Below are 18,024 nucleotides of genomic sequence, written 5' to 3' on the forward strand. Positions count from 1 at the left end.
ATGTTAATATGTAAAACCATGAAAAGTGACATGAAATAGTAGAATCCATAGCTAAATATAAATAGTTGATGTCTCAAACCATGAATTACATCGACAGTTGAGATTAGAGTGCTCATAATCATTCATAAATAATTGGATAAAAATCAATAAAGGTGAAGAGTAAATGGTGCCCAAATCCAGCGAGTGATCCAGTGAATAATGAAAATTTTAAATGAAGAATATTACCATTTCTTAACCATCAGGATGGATCCCTCAACAACTGAGATCTACAAAACAAAGATAAAATTGCTGTGGGTAAGATGATAAACTAATGTGCTGGTCGAGGCATATTACTAAAGGGAGAGTTAGAATATTACGATTAGATATATATATCTTTTATTTTGTAATTGCCTTATAACTGTTTCTCTGTATTACCTTACAAATTGATATTCATTTGTAAAAATTTGAAATTTAATAAATAAATAAAAAATAAATAACTTAGCTGGCCTTAAACACTGTTATGACAAATGAAAAGAAAAAATAAACATTGAACAATTGTCCATTAGAATGGTAAAAAAAAGAAAAAAACTGACTTCGTGGAAAAACATCGCCCGTGCAAGCTAATCAATTAGACTGTGTCCTGCAAAGTGAAAGTAATCTGTACAAAAATGTGTAATTAGAAATGGGCTGAGAAGCGATCCAAGTTACATGACTTATTAAAAAGTCTCGACGGGCTGTGTGGAATGCCCACAGGGTCATGGCTGCCTTGGGTTTTTGTTCTGTTGGGAAAATTCTGGCTTTGGTATTAAGATTAGATGCCCAGAAGGTATTTGACTGTGTGCATTGGGGCTATCTGTTTTCCTTTTTGGATAAGTATGGTTTGGTGGGGGGGGGGGGGGGGGGGGGTCCCTTTCTGGATATGATAAAAATGTTATATTCCTCCCCTCTGTTGACATTGATGGGCTCTATGGATATTTCACTTTGGCATGGGGCACCAGGTAGGGGTGTCCCCTGTTACCATTGTTCATTCGTTCTCGCACTGGAGTCTCTTTTGGTGACACTGAGGGCAGATGCAGAGGTGGGTGGTCTCAATATTGAGGGGTGGTTGTGAAATGTATGACTTTCGCTGCTGATATTTTGTCTCCTTACTCAACCCTGCCAGTTCTTAACTCGACTTTTGCACTTGATGCACTCCCATGGTCTGAGTCCGTGGCCATACTGGGGTACCAATATCCGGACTGGCGGGATGATTTTCCTTTGCAAAAGGTGCACCATTAGTTGAAGTATTTGGCGATTTACCAGTAGAGTGACTGATGCCTATAGGGAAAATTATACAGTTCTCCTGAAAAAGTCGCTTGGTGTTTTTGCTTTGTGGGCCTCTTTACCATTGTCTCTTACTGGGCATATAGCTTATTCAATATACCTTACTAACCATGATGTAGCTTTTTTCCAAAAATCTTTAAACTAGTTTTTGTGGAATTACAAAAAGGCCAGATAATCTTTGCGACAGCTGTGATTGCCTTTTGGTTGGGGAGGCCTGACATTACCTGATCTAAGACATTATAATGTGGCCTGTACTGTGAGACACCTTGTGGACTGGATTAAAGGCACTGCCTTTTTTTTACTGCTACGACTTTGGAACAACAATTGATAGCATTCACCCATTTGCTATACTATCTTTATACAAAACATCTCACGCGAATTATATCGGCTGCTGCACATCATATTCTGAAAACTATGCGTTGGGAATGGCACTGGCTTTGTAAGCAGTTGCAGCTCCCCCTGACTTCTACTGCATTTTGGATTTTTCTCATACCTTTTTCAGTAGTAGCTAAAGGTGTGTTACATTCAGGTATACTAGGTTACTACCTTTGTGGGGAAATCGAGATTTGGACCCTGATACAGCAAAGCTTTGTTTAAAGCTTTAGTCCCAGAATGGATTGGCTTATGTCTGTGATCTTATTACCGAGGATGGGATCCTGAAATCCTTTGCTCTGCTACAGGAGGAGGGGTTCTGCGAGCTACTGATTGGCCTATTGGCAAGTGCAACATTATGTTGGTACCTTGGATTCCTCTACTCCTTAATGAGGATGCTGGGGACAAGCTTACAGAAACATTGCTCCTGTCCCAAACAACCAAGGCAGGCCTGTCCTTCTACCAGATTAGCCCGCGTAGTCTGACAGTTGTCTGGGACTATGAAGCTTTGGCTGGTGTTTGGAATCGGGAATTGTGAGATGAGTGTTTTACTGGGGATGGCCTCCAGATGCTAATGAAACACTGGAAGCGCCTCTCGCGCTCAGCCTCTTTTCAGGAACAACAGTACAAGTTTTTGTTTCACCTGTATATCTGTCCTCATTGGGCATACTTGGCTCGGATGGCAGGTATGGTTGAGTGCCCGTGTTGTCGAGTGGTACCAGCCATGTTGGTGCACATGTTTTAAACAAGGTGATTACATAATTTTGGTGTGGGTGCTGAATTATTTTGCCATGATCCTGGTCAGAAGGCTACCCCTTTGGGTGGATATTCAATTGTTTTCGAATTTTGTTTCTTCGGGCCTCTGCTCGGAGCCTAACCTGCTTCTACATAAAGCCTTCTTGGCCAGAAAATGTATTTTAATTGCTGGTGGCATGATGCAACTCCCACTGTGATCTGCTGTGAATAAGCAACATGGGCGATCTAGACTGTTGTTTGTATTTCTTATTGGGGGGGGGGGGGGGGGGAGAGTGAAAACATGAAAATGTACCATGTGTTGTTTTTTTGATCTTGATGTTCTTATAAGTTATATGTTTGGCTAAAGATGCTAAAATTAAATAGAACTTATCAAAAAAGTAAGAATAAAACCAAGCACCTTAAATGTTGTTAAGTGAAAGCTAACAAACGTCAAACATTAAATGCAAAGTGAACTGTCATTATGGTGAGCTTCATTACGATGAATATACACATTATAAGATGAAAGTTAAAACCACATATTGTAAGAATGAAGCAAACTAACCTGTTTAAATCCACAGCAAAAAAACACTTTTGAAAAGTACATTGGTTGCCCAGCATTTCCTCACCTTGTGTCAGCATGCCAAATGGGAGACACAATCCATATGTATGAGGGGCACCGAAGGAAGTTTACTTCTTCATGCATAATTCATGAACCACGGCAAGGCTCCGAGGTTACTAAAACATTTAATATTGGGACTAGTAATTAAAAAAAAAAATACTAAAAAAAAGAGTTACGTGCTGAAAAGAAAAAAATATATATTTTAAGATATTAAAACAAGGGGAAGGCAAGAATTGCCAAAAGGGAAATCCTGAAAAGAACTCCACACTAACTAATACTGGAATTTTAGGCAGTCACATAAGTGAAAAGCAGTTTGAAAACATGCTGTTTACATAATACAGAACTGACTGTAAAGATAATTCATACATTAGCTTAAATTAAAAAAATAAAATATGTTCTAGAGTACTAATTAGAACAAATGAACACTGGATGAGCAGGGGGAATGAACTAAAAATAGAGTGTTGAAATCATGTTATCTAAAAGTGCATATAAAACCATAAACATAATTCTCTATATTCAAAACATACATAATGAGACAAAAATGTAACTAACGATAAAAGTATACTGAGAATTGATATAAAAATTGATAAATCAAAGTATTCTCAATTATCCAAAAAGTTATTCCATAATGAATGTTACAGACAAATGTACTATTGAGTTATGATTGTAGAAACACTGACAGATCATTTCTGCATTTAAACCCAGCCGGAGAGACAGTGTTTAGCTCAAAAATAAAACGCTGTTCTTATAACAAAATGTTGTTAATATTGCCTCCACGCCATGACGGTTTAACAGTCTTGAGAACCAAAAATCTTAAATCGGAAAAGGTATGGGAAAAATCTAGGCAGTGCTGAACAATAGGAGCTGCAGTGTTACTTCTAATATTACTCCTATGTTCAATCATCCGGACCTTTTAGTTTTCTCATAGTTTTCCCCACATGCATCAACAAGCAGGGATATACATGTTCATGAATTACGCACGAAGCAGCAATCTTCCCACGGTTCCCCTCATAAATATTCTGATGCATGGATTGTGTCTTTCATTTGGCGTGCTGACCTGATCTGAGGAAACGCTGAGCAACCACTGTACTTTTAAAGTGCTTGTTGCTGTGGATTTAAACAGGTTAGTTTTAACTTTCTTCTTATAATGTATATACTCAAGGTTGGCCTTATGAAGTTTACTTCGCATTTAGGGCTTATTTTATCAAACCGCGTTAGCAGTCCCTGTACAGTAATGCAAAGACTGTTCACTTGAATGGGCTTCATTGGCATTGCCGCACGGCTTGATAGAAGAGGCCCTTAATGTTTGATGTCTGTTGGCTTTATGACAGTTCACTTTGCATTCAATGTCTGACATTTGTTAGCTTTCACAAGTTGCATGGTTTTATTCTTACATTTTTAGTAAGTTCTTATTAAATTTGTGTCCTTCACTGACCATATAACTTAAAAAAAACTTTTTTGTTTAAATGAATCTTGTTAACTTGGAGTGCTTCTCAGCCCGTGTTCTAATTACACATTTTTGCATTGATTACTTTCACTTTGTGGGACATGGTCTAGTTGTTTAGTTGTGGGGAATCTGTGGTTTCAGTCTGGTCTTTCTGGATTTCTTCCGCTTGTTTTGTTGCTTTCTAGTTGTTTAGTTTGCATGGGCAACGTTTTCTCATAAGGCTTGCCTCGGCAATGATTTTACATGAGATCATGTTTTTTCTTTTTACCTTTTTTTTCCCCCACCATTCTAATAGACAACTTGTTCAATGTATATATTTTTTCTTTGTCATAACAGTGTTTAAGGCCGGCATATTTGTCACCTTTAGTAATATGCCTCAACCGGCTCATTACTTTATAATTTTACCCACAGCAATTTTACCTTTGTTTTGTAGATCTTGGCCATTGAGGGATCTATCCTGTTGTTGTTTATTTTTTTGCTGATATTTTTATATATCTTTCAAGAGTTGAGGTGCAGTAATATTTCTTCATTTTAAATTTTCATTATTCACTGGATCACTCACTGGATTTGGGCACCATTTACTCTTCACCTTTTAGATTAGAAAGCTAATAAATCGTTCATAAAATAACTGGATAAAATTATTGGGAAAAAAATAAATCAGTAAAAGGTAAATCAATTGTCAATGTAATTCATGGTTTCTCACATCAACTCTTTATTTATATTTAGGCATGGATTTTACTGTTTCATGTCACTTGTTGATATTATATCAACACTGTATTAATATTTCTGCATGTAATTAGCATCTGGTGTTGATCACTCATTCACATTTTGTCATGTATAATTTTAATATTTGTTTTACAAAAATTTTTTTTGTTAGTTTTTATACGTGTCCTTTCTGTATGTTTTTTTGAATAGACCCCTGACACATGTGCATAGTGTGCCGAAACACAGTCTTTGTTGGGTCTCTCTAATAATAAGACTCTTGACTTGTCCCATGCTTGAAGGCCCTTGATGCTGTTTTTGTCTTCGTCTAGCTGCACTTTGACCCCCTCCTTTGCTGTTTCGATGTTTGTGGTCATGGCTGCTCGGATCTGGGCTAAGTTATCTGGTCTGTGTATCAGCAGATCTTCAGATAACCTCTTATCTTTTCAGAGGCTTTTTATGTTTCAGCATTTTTTATTAGAATATTTGCCATGTCATTATACTTTACAACATATCTTGAAGCATATACATCTCTGTCAACAATATATAACATCAACTTCTGTCAACATCATTTTACATATCACCCTCCCCTGTTCCCTCCCTCCCTCCCACCCCCCATCCCCCTCTTTGAGATTGAGCATACTGATTTGGAATTTATTGATCGTAGATTAACATATTATGCAATAAAGTGATATCATCCACGTATGTCTCATGTTTAATGCTATTCCTAATTATTTTAAATTCGTTCTGTGTCCTTTCTATCGCTTTAATGTCCAATGTTCCCATTAACATTATATATCCAACCTATCATTATATGCTAACATCTCTCCCCCCTCCCTCTCTACTTAACCTATTATTTGTATATTGAACCACTACAATTAACACAATTATTGTTACAAAGTGTTGAGAATTCGGCTTCTCCCTCTTTGAGTCATCCCATCCAGGTAACACCCCCAAATTTTAAGGAAATATATTTTTCGTTTGTATGTTCCTTTCGCTTCTCTGGCTTCCCAGGTCAGCAGCTGATGTATCTGATTGCGCCAGTGCCAAAAAGTTGGTGGATGTATTGAAGTCCAATGCTGCATTATGCATTTTCTTGCCACCAAGCATACTTTACGACAAAACATTATTCTTTCTGCTTTTAATCTAGGATATGTATCTCGTATATCCAGTACTAACATCAGTGGATTCATTTCAATTCTACTGTTCACAGTAGTAGATAAAAATGCAGCTATTTGTCTCCAATACCGTTGTATTAATGGGCAGACCCAGATTGCATGATATAATGTATTATCTGTCCTATTACATTTCAAACAGGTAGCCGTCTGGATTCCCCCCGATCTATACAATTGCACCTGAGTGAAATAAGCTCTATGCAGCATTCGAAATGCGCATTCCCTAAGACCTGCCCCTCCTATTATCCTGGGATATCTTTTATTTGTGTAATAATATTCCATGTTGTCAGTTCTCTTCCCAGATCTACTTCCCACCGTTTCCGAAGCTGCTCTACCTCCCTCCCAGGCACCAACTCCCATAGTTTTGAATGTATACTTGATAAGGATGGAGCATTCTCAGAAACTACCTCATAAAACCTACTAATCCGGTCCCCTAATTTCTTATTGAGCTCTTCTCTATTAAGAGTGCGTAGATAATGATGTAATTGATAATGTGCAAAGTGGTCCTTCCAACTTGCCATCCTTATGGTTTGTAGCTGTGTTACCTTTTTTTATATGTCCATCGTCCCTTATTACATCCTGCAAATTAACTATGCCATTTTGTTCCCAAGTAACAAATGTTTGGTTCTCTATTCCCGGTAAAAACATCGGGTTACCCCTGATTGTCAATAGTTCTGTGACAGATGGGTCTCCCCCCAGCAATTTTCCTAAGAATTTCCACGCGCCTCTGATGGGCAGCAGCAGTACACTATGTCTAATTCTGTTGGGAAGCATATTGTTCTGAGTATGTAGTAACGTGATAGGTTTATACGGAGCAAAGTAAGCTTCTTCATATTCAAGTGGAGTATGAGTTTGAGTGGAAAGTAACCAATCTCTCGCCTGCCGTAGCAAGCAAGCCATATTATAATACTTAATGTTGGGAATCCCCATTCCCCCCTGTTTCCACCCACCCAATAGGAACTTCTGCTGAAGTTTAGCTCGCTTTCCAGCCCAGCAGAAGCGCATCAGTAGTTTATAAAAATATTTTATATCTATTTGTTTAAGTTGCAGTGGCAATGTCTGAAGGGCATACAACCATCTCGGCAGGATCACCATCCTTGTTAAACATATCCTTCCCGCCAATGACACCATTAGGTTACTCCAGGAGTCTAGTTGTTGCATTGTCTGTTCACGTAACCTGTTAATATTTAACCGATATAAGTCCCTTGTGTTTACCGGAAGCAATATACCTAGATATTTAAAATGGCTGTTTGCCCATTTTAAGGGGAAGTCTGCTGGCCAAAGGCTATGGGCTTCGCAATTTATAGCTAGGGCCTCTGATTTATCCAAATTTAGTGTGAACCCCGAGTATTCACCAAACTCTCGAAAGATTTCCAGTAAATTATTCAAGGCATCTCTCGGGTTCGTTAAAATCACTAAGAGGTCATCAGCAAATGCTGCCACTTTAAATTTCTGTTGTTGTATATCCACTCCAGGCACTGTTGTACACTCGTATATGTCTCTAATTAGTGGGTCTAAATATAACGCAAAAAGTAGTGGTGATAACGGACACCCTTGACTCGTTCCCCTTCCAATATGAATTTCCTCCGAGAGGGTTTCATTGACCATTACCTGTGCACGAGGATCTTTATACAGTGCTCTCACCGCCTGCATAAACTTTCCCTGTAATCCATATTCTTCCATCACTGAATACAAGAAGGGCCATTCCACTTTGTCAAACGCCTTTTCAGCGTCAAAACTGACTATTAAGGCTTGTTCTTTGATATGTCCCAAGTGTTCCAGTGATGTCAGAATTCGTCTAATATTCTTTGTTACTGATCTATCCTTCACAAACCCAACCTGAGCTTCATGTATAATCTTAGGCAAAACTCGGCCTAGTCTATTTGCTAGAATTTTTGCGAATATTTTAGCCTCGTGATTGATTAGCGATATGGGTCTATATGATGTTACCAATTGCACATTTCGGTGAGGTTTAGGAAACACTATTATACGTGCTAGGTTCAAGTGTTCCGGCATTCTACCACTTTCTATCCATTCATTAAACACCTTAGCTAATGTAGGTATTATCGATTCCCCCATTACTTTATAGAATTCTGCTTTATACCCATCAGGGCCCGGTGCTTTACCTATTTTACTATGTCCTATAGCCCATGTAATCTCATCTTCACTAATTTCCGCATTTAGTTGGCTACGGTCTTGCTCTGTTAACTTCGGGGTCTTGATATTTTGCATATACATTTCCCCCGGGAGTCCGTCTTGCTCCGTGGACCTATATAATTGTTGGTAGTATGTTTGAAATGCCGTTCTGATCTGTTGGTTGGTATGTATCAGGTTCCCTGTCTCGTTTTTAAGAGCAGTAATGGTTCTGGATGCATATTTAGGGGCAATAACTCGTGCCAAGAATTTACCTCCTTTACTCCCATGCTTATATAGTTGATAACGATAATAGATTTGGGATTTCACTTCCCTCTCATGAAGTAAAGAGTTGAGGGCGGTTTGTATTTCTAGTATCTCTTGTCTAAGTTGAGGGCAAGGATTCAAACCATATTGTCTATTTGCTCCCCTAAGTTGTTTCTCTAATCTTAATATTTCCCGGTCTCTTGAACGTTTGTATTGAGTAGTATAGCTTATGATCTTGCCTCTTAAAACTACTTTTGCGGCTTCCCAATAGTTAGTAGTTTCTGTCACTGACCCCTCATTGAAATGTTTATATTCCGCCCATTTCTCGTGTAGGTGTTCTGTAAACTTCACATCTTTTACTAGATAAGTTGGGAACGTCCATCCCCTTAGCCTCTCTTCATCCTGACCTCCGCTCCAAGTCAAGTATGCCGCAGCGTGATCTGAAATAACACATGGTCCTATGTCTGCATCTCTAATTGTTGTGAAGAGTGTGCGCGAAACTAGCAGATAATCTATCCTAGAAGAGGTTCCGTGTGCTCTTGACATATGTGTATATTCTCTTGTCCCTGGATGTAACGTCCTCCAAACATCTATGAGATCTAGCGTTGTGCAAAAATCAGGCAGTCCCCTAGTATTTGTTCGTTGAGTGGTTCCATTGGGGTGGGAGCAATCTAATTGAGGGTCCCACGCCATATTGAAATTGCCCCCTAATATTATGGGCACCGATTCCAATTGCGTGATTTTTGCTACTAGATTTTTGTAGAATTTAAGGTCTAAGACATTTGGTGCATATATACTGCCCAACAGAATTTTTTGTCTATTAATTGTAATGAGGGAGAAAATATAACGTTCCTCTGGATCTGTTACAATCTTATGTATCTGAGTTGTGATTCCTTTTCTAATAAGGATAGCCACCCCTCTTCGGCGCCCTTCCGCTGCTGCAGAGGCCAAGCACTCCCCCACCCACCATGTATTCAATTTAGCATGTTCGATGTCTGTCAGGTGAGTTTCTTGCATAAATACTATATCAGCACGAATTCGTTGAAGATGTCTCAAAATTTTTGATCTTTTAATGGGTGAGGGAATACCCCCAACATTCCAAGTTACAACCTTAATTTATGTGCCTGATGTAGCCCATCCATGTCCATATTTGTGTGCTCTTGATGCCCGAGAGGAGCCAGCCCAGCCTCCAGCTCCCCTCTCCATTACCTAATGCCCAATTCTGAAGTCTTTCTCTCCACTCATATAGCAATTGTAGTGTCAGATTAACTCTTTCTCTCTTTCCCTTTTCCACCCACATACCCTCCTCCCCCCTTTCTGTACACTCTTTATTCCTTGCGGAATAAGGTCACTTCCAACGCCTCTCCTCATTCAAATATATATCCTGTGCTCCAATATGTATTTTCCCCATGAAACCCTATCCTTGAAGTCTCTTCCCTATCTAATTTTAACACCTCCCCTTGGACCCTATGATAATTTGTCCTATATCTCCTTCGCTTCTCACACAACCCAAGTGCTTTTATATCCTCCCTCTCATGTTTCCCCCCCCCCCCCCCCCACTCTACAAGAGTAAATTAGCCTTTTTCTCTGCTCATGATACATACAAACACTTAAACCTTATAAAGCAAACCAGAACTATAAACATCATCATAATCAATTCTGCACTTATGTGTAACATTACGTTTCTACTTTCAGAAATCTGTGGCCTCTGTACGTCCCACTGGTTCAGCTGCTGCCAATTTAACGACCATTGGTCTTCTTGTGTATCAGTTCGCTCAGTTGGTCATTCAGGTTTCCGTCCAAAGTTCCAATTCCATAATCGGCAGCAGTTGTAATCCAATAAACATCGCTTTACCGATCATATCTCTTATTGATTCTTTAAGTTCTCTGTCAGTATTGTATTATGTTTGGTCTCAGTCCCGTGTCGTTTCTCCATATTATCTTTCTGTCTGCGCTGTTCATGTCAGCAGTTTTGAACTGTAATTTAAATCAGCTAGCAGTTCACAGTTTCTTCTTCTAGGTCCAATACATTTACTCTGCACGCGCATGGTGAAGTTAGCGCTTCATTTCTCTCCCTCCAGCTGTTGTATAAATTCGTTGACTTCTTCCGCTGTGGCAAAGATCTTGGTATCCGATTGATAATTCACCCTCAGCTTGGCTGGATACAGTAGGGAAAATTTGATCTTTCGCTTCACCAAGTCTGAGCATATCGGGGAGAATTTCTTCCTTTGCGCTGCTACCGCAGCCGAATAGTCCTGAAAACAGAGGACTCTTCGATTGCTGCTGTGGAGTTCTTTGCCACTTCTCATTGCTTGTAAAATTGCATTTTTGTGAGCAAAATTTAGAACTTTACATATAACCACTCGTGGCCTGCTTTCTGCCGCTTGTCTAAGGCCCAGGCGATGTGCTCGCTCGATTCGGAGCGGTCCTCACGTGTCTGGTATCTGAAGTTCCTTGGCCAGCCATATTTCTAAATATCCCGCCAGATCTCGGTCACCTTGATCTTCGGCGAGCCCTATGATTCGGATGTTATTTCGCCTCGATCTGTTTTCGAGGTCTTCAGTCTTATCGGAGTAAGTATTAATTATTTTTTTCAATCGATTTACTTCTGTTTCTATGTTATTCGTTCGGTCTTCTGTATCACTCACCCTTTGCTGATACTGCGCCATATCTACTTGGATGTGATGCACATTATCATGTAAGGACTCCAGCTTACTGTCCAGCGTGCTCAGTTTTTTTTCCAAGATAGCTTCCAGCGCCTGGGTGACCTCTCCTACAATTTCCGAGGCCCATGCGGATCCCACCGCCGATGTTCCTGGGCTCGCCGGAGCCGCCATTTTGTCATCCGGTGGCCGGTTCCTTTCTTTTTCTTTCCTGGGTGTTTTAGCTGCCATATTCTCCAAAAAGCCTCTTTTCTTCGATCGCTGTATGTTGGGCAGCTTTTGCTGTTAGTTTTGGGGGTTTATAGCTTGATTGAGAGTGATTATTTTACAAGATTCTTGAGGAGAAGGCAGGAGTAGCGCGATTAGCGTCCTCTCCTGCTCATCGCGTCACGTGACCCCTTTCAGAGGCTTTTTATACAGTTCTGGGGCGACAATGACCCTCAAAATCTTGCACAATAGTCATGTCTTGGATGTTATGACTGGGGGAACCACAACATTGTCTCACCTGAATCATGCTTCAGGGTCAAATTGATCATGAGTCTTTGTTCCAATAAACAATATGCAGATGTTATAATTGCCAAGCTGGCAGGGGTTTTCCAAAAGACCTTGGTAAGATCTTGCAGAGTCATACCAGTCTCTGTGTCTGTAGGCTATGGTGCAGTGGGCTTCTGCAGGAAAGTTTCCATTAACCAGAGTCTATATTGTAGTGCCAGCTATTATAAGTATGTAGGGGCCTTTTGTCCCTACACAGTGACATCAAGCGGTATTCTATATTGTTAAGTATGCGGGTTCATGCCATTATGAATACAAGAATAGAGAGGGAGATAGTAGCCGTAATCACTTACGCCTTGCCATGTCAATGGCAGACATAAGTGTGTTTGTGCCAGCAATTTTGTATATAATTTACACTGTTCTGTAAGTTGCACATGAATCTTGTGATCCTACCCATGCTGCACCCTTGTACAGTATATGCCTCCCTTGCACATATGCAGGAACAGAATAGTGCCACCACATACGCAGGTAAGTTCTGATTTGTGACATCTATTGCCCACATATGTTCTGCTATTCTGTAACATACGCAGGTATTTGGTTCCTAACCCTTGGTGCTTATTTATAGAATTGCCTTTACAGTTTGTACCCAAGGCAATAGAGAATTAATTGATTTGCTCAATGTCACAAAGTGGATCTTTTAGTAAAGATTAAGGCATGTTATCTGAAGCATAGGAGGAATAAAATGGATCCTGTGGCAGATAACATGAGCTAATCTTTACTAAAAGACCCCCAAAGAGTGTTGGTAGGATTTGAACTCTTAACTTCCTTTGTGGTTTGGCTTTGGTGTACTCCTTGTTTTTCAGACAAGACTCGTGTTCAAAAGTCATTAATCATGGGCGTAGTTTAACGGTTTCATTTGGGGGGGGGGGTGTTAAAGGATGGGGTGTGGCACATTAACATATTCATTTGTATACGTACACCTTCATATTCATTATGGTTATTAAAAAAAAAAAAAAGACAAAAAACAAACTGAATAGGAAGCTGCTATATCAAAACAATGAAGATATATAGATGGAGAATTTTTTTTAACAAAAATTAGCCATCAGTGGGAAATTTCTCTCATTATGCCCCCTCTCACATTCATAGCAAGGGGGGACAGCACAGTTTCCCTGTCCCCCTTCCCTAGACCTGACACTACCACCTTGACTTTCTCCTTTTCAAAAGTCCAGCTCTTTCTCCCTTCCTTCAGCCTCTCCTTCCCCCCCCCCCCCCCCCCCCAAATGTGGACCTTAGAAATACACAGGGGTCCTCTTACTAAGGTGTGCTGATGCTCTGTTCCCTTTCTCCCATCCCATCCATGTTCTGCTCTGTTCCTTTTCTTTCCCCCTATTCCCATCCATCTTCTGCTTTGAACCTCTCCCCCCCCCATACCATCCATCTTCTGTTACTCTGTTCCTCTTCTTTCCCCCTAGTCCCATCTATCTTCTGCTTTTCTCCCCCCCATACCATCCATGTTCTGCTCTGTTCCTCTTCTTTCTCTAGTACCATCCACCTTCTGCTATGTTCCCCTCTTTCTCTTTCCCAGTCCCACTCATCTACTTTATTCCCTTCTTCCCCACCCTCCATGTTCCATCCATCTTCTGCTGTTTCCAGAGTCTCCTTCCTATTTGATATTTCTTCTCTTTTCATTTTCATTCTGTGTTCCAATCTGTCCTGTACTTCGCCTTTGTGTTGCTGTTCCTCCCCCTCACTTCTCTTTCTCCTGCACCCCTGTCCTGGGGCCAGCATCTCTCTCCCCTGCCCCATTGGTTGTACCACGGAGAGGCTGAGTATCAAATCTGTGATCTTTTACTTGCTCCCTCTCCCCCTCCCTCCCAGGTTTAGCGTCTCTGCCCCTCAGTCCAGTTTGTTCCTCTCTCTTTCTGCTTAACTTGGCACTTACCTCCCTAGGTCCAAGATCTCTTCCCCTTCCCTTTGCTCCAGGTCTCTGGCACCCTCTTCCCTCTGCTTTCTTCCTTCACCTTCAACCCCTGACCCCCATGATCCAGCATCTCTTCCTCTCTCCACTAATTAGCGTCTCTCCCCTTCCCCACATGCCCCAGCATAAATCCCTTTTTCTGTATTTTTCCTTATTTCTCTGTGTCTCTTTCTCTGTTTGTGTGTGTGTGTGTCTCTCTCTCTCTGTCTCTGTGTGTCTCTCGCTCTCTCTGTCTCTCTCTCTCTCTCTCTTTCTCTCTCTGTCTGTCTGTCCAGCATCTCTCTCCCTCAGGAAAGGGATGCTAAATAAGACCACGAATACTATAATGCTTCTGTATCACTTCATGGTGCAACCTCACCTTGAGAACTGCATTCAGTTCTGGTCGCTGTATCAGAGATATAGCGGAATTAGAAAAGGTTCAAAGAAGAGCAACCAAAATGATAAAGGGAATTGAACTCCTCTCATATGAGGAAAGGCAAAAGTGGTTTGGGCTCTTCAGTGTAGAAAAGAGACGATTGAGGGGAGATATGATTTGAGGTCTACAAAATTCTGAGAGTTGTAGAACAAGTAGAAGTGAATCGATCTCTTTACTCTTTCAGAAAGTACAAATACTAGGGGACACTCAATGGAGTTACATGGAAGTACTTTTAAAACAAATAAGAACAAATAACTTTTAATTGCGTGAAAAAATAAGTTCTGGAACTCTATGCCTTAAAATGTGGTAACAGCAGTTAGCATAGCTGGGTTTAAAAAAAGGTTTGGAAAGTTCCTGGAGGAAAAGTCCATAGTCTGCTATTGAGAAAGACATGGAGAAGCCATTTCTTGCACAAGGATTGGTAGCATGGACTGTTGCTGCTAGTTGGGTTCTTCCAATTACTTGTGACCTGGATTGGCCACTGTTTGAAACAGCATAAAGGGCTAGATGAACCCCAGTATGGCTGTTCTTTTGTTACTTTATCTGTTATTTAAAAAAAAATGTTTTTATATAGAGTGTATAAACTTTGCTACTTGTAGATTTCAAAAAGGAAATGTGGTCTTCCAAGACAGCAGAGAATCAACTGAGATGGGATCTGACAGCAGAACAAATCTCAGCGATGACCACAGAACTTATACAAAAATGCAAAGAGGTGTATGACAAAGTGGGCTTACAGGACCTTAGTGATGTTTCCTATGAAAATACTTTGAAAGTTCTTGCCGATATGGAGGTGGATTACACAGGTATGTGAACATTCAATTCTGCTGCCACTGATATTTTATTTGTGTTAGTGAAGAGAGAGGTCTTGCAGGGTTTTTTTTATGACTGTTATTTTAATGACTTTGTATTGTGTAACAAGAAGGCTGGATGAGGAGGATCCTAGCTTTTGTATTGTTTTAAAAATACAAGAATTTTTTTTTAAGTTACAAAAAACAGACCAAATGAACAATAGAGTTGCTGTGCTAAATACTTAGCTGACCCGTTTTATACATGTTACCTGTGTAATTCTTATTTGAACTGCAAAATGTTGGGTAGTAGACAAATACCTAGTTCTTTGTTGAAAAACCCTTGCCTTCCTCAGCAACCCTCCAGACCAGTCAAGACACTTGAGCTGTGCACGCCTACAAGCAGATGGAGACTGAGAACACCTGACTCAGAATTGTATGAAACCCCTGTGCAGTTCCCAGCTAGCTAATATTTCTCAGTCTCCCAGCAGATGGTGGATGTACAGTCTGTACCGGTCTGGGTGGAGAGGGGAGGGACAGAGTCCCCAGGGTGGTCCTTGGTTTTGAAGGGTTTTATTCCATTTGGAATATTTATGATTCAACATATTTTATTGATGACAGATCAAAACACATAACAATACATAAAAGAAAATGGGTACAGCAAAAGCAAAGCTTAGTCAGATCATCATCAAAATTTTAACTTTATAAACCCCACCCCCATCCCTCCTATAAATCCACCCCTTCATTGAGAACATAACCCCCATATGCCCCCCCCCCAAAAAGAGACATATATCAAGGCTTTACATTAGATTATTTAATCCGTATATCAAAGTTCTGCCGATAAAGCCCATCTATAACCATCAGCAATGAATTTTTAACCTTAACAGTTCCTCCTCCCCATCCCTTGCACCCTTCTAAGCTCCGCTACATAACCCACCCAAAGAGAATGAGAAAGAGAAGAAAAAAAAATTCTCAGTTCCCGAGAAGAGAGACCCCTACCCGGGCGGGACCTCCCGACTCCCTTCTATGCTCTCTAGGAAAATCCGCAACAATGGAGCATCTTTTTTCGACTCTATGCGACCTACAGCTTAAAGAGAATTCAACAAAAGACTCCTAGCCCTATGCGGGAGGGATTCTACATATATATCCCACACTGCTTGAAAAGTTTTTTTTTCCTTCTAGGGGTAAGTCGAGCATATTGGCATTCTAAAAGCATCAGAGCATGTAATCGATTTCTCCACGCCCAAAATGATGGCACTTCCTCCCCCACCCAGACCCCCAATATTATTTTCTCAGCCAAAACCCCTGCTTTCCTAAGAAACAAAATGTGTGGCCCACGACAAACATTAGCAATTGGTCCATAGGAGTCCAGCAACGCGGTTGCCGGCGTGAGCGGTATATCACAACCAAGCAATTTCCCCAGATAGTGGAAGACTGCTCTCCAAAACACCTGCACTCCCCTACAAAGGAATGAAAATATGAGTTTGTTCCTTGCTTACATTTCTGACACACAGGGGTCTCTACTGCCCCTATCTTAAATAATCGGTCTTGGGTAAAATATGCCCTATGTAACGTTCAAAATTGCATTCTCTCAACTCAGCACTTACCGAAATCTATGGAATCCGTTTGATCAAGTTTAATGGCTATATTACGATTCCAAATCTCCCTAGATCCCGATTCCATCTTTCTTTAACACCTTCATAGGTTCTTCCTAGGGAATTTGCCTGCAAAGCCTTATGTAAACCAGAGACCGAAAGGCCCCCCTCTCTAAACTTATCAAAGAAAGCCTGTAACTTTCCACCCAAAGACGGTACAAGAGCCGCCTGATCCAGTGACAACGCATAATGACGTAATTGAAGGTAAGCCAATAGATCCTGCGTCTCTACTGTCTTTGTCGTTAACAAAGTTTCCCAAGGAATCATCTGCCCTTCAGAGTCTAAAATATGCTGTATCAAGGAAATTCCTCTATTCGCCCACCGATTGAAGCTGGCATTCTCCCTCTCAGGGGCAAACCACATATTTCCCCCAATCGGAAGTTGGTCTGAAAGATTGACTCTACCTTCTAACTGTAACACCAGAAAGCGCCATGCCAAACGCAATGACCTTAGTACCACACTATTCTTCCTCTCCTTCGGGAGGGAATTTTGTGGGCAATGCAAAAGAGCATTTACATGCCAGGGCGAATAGAAAGCTGCCTCTTCCTTGTCATCAAGCAGATGAAGCCATTATGTATGGGTTGTGTCCATCAACCAGCAGGGGGAGATAGAGAGCACTCAACTTTTCTCAGTGCCTCATGGCCAGCTAGCTCCACTGCCTCTTCAGTATTCTCTATCTCCCCAAGCAGGGTGGCTGCAGCTTCTTCGAGCTCCATCAAAAATCTGCCTGGGGGTAGCTCCTGGCTTGCCAGTTGTTAGCTGGGGTGTTAGAGGCTATAGCAGCTTCACTTTGAAGGCACATAGGTCAGCCCTTTCCCTGCCTTACCCATGCCCCCGTGAATGTGGACATATTAGCTTGCTGTTCCCTGTCCTTTCCCACTCAGTGGATGCAGGCACATTGGTTCGCCTTTCCCTGCCTTTCCCACTTATCTGAGCCTCCGGAGTGTTTTTATTTACCTCTTTTGCCTCTGCTTTCCTCACAGCGTTAAAAATAAATAATTAAAGTTGCGTCACGCTTTAGCGCAGCGATGTTGGAAAAGAGGTTTTTTTCTTGAGATTCTTCTGCAGGACCGGAGCTGTGATACTCGGTCTAGTGAGGGAAGAGTGTTTTCTGACTCCTCCGGGGTGGGCCCACGATCGGGACGTTTTTGGTGCGAACCGCCATTTTTGAATTTTACCGCCGTTTTCGGCGATGGCAGCGGAGACTGTAAAGCGCTGTTCTAAATGTGGCAAGCGCAAATCAGCAGCGGGACTCTGTAATTCGTGCTGTACAGACGGTAGAGC

The 18,024-nt window shown here is 41.0% G+C and overlaps 1 protein-coding gene across 1 annotated transcript in view; it reads left to right on the plus strand.

Annotated features, from left to right (window-relative positions):
- The window catches only part of THOP1 (thimet oligopeptidase 1), a 73,632-nt gene that overhangs the window by 5,503 nt on the left and 50,105 nt on the right, over window positions 1–18,024 (plus strand). Inside the window, exon 2 of the mRNA XM_030219202.1 lies at window positions 14,900–15,103. Coding sequence (XP_030075062.1) covers window positions 14,900–15,103 — 204 coding nt within the window. The remainder of the gene's footprint in view (window positions 1–14,899; window positions 15,104–18,024) is intronic.

Source organism: Microcaecilia unicolor, chromosome 11 (assembly GCF_901765095.1).
Source record: "Microcaecilia unicolor chromosome 11, aMicUni1.1, whole genome shotgun sequence".
Lineage (NCBI taxonomy): Eukaryota > Metazoa > Chordata > Amphibia > Gymnophiona > Siphonopidae > Microcaecilia > Microcaecilia unicolor.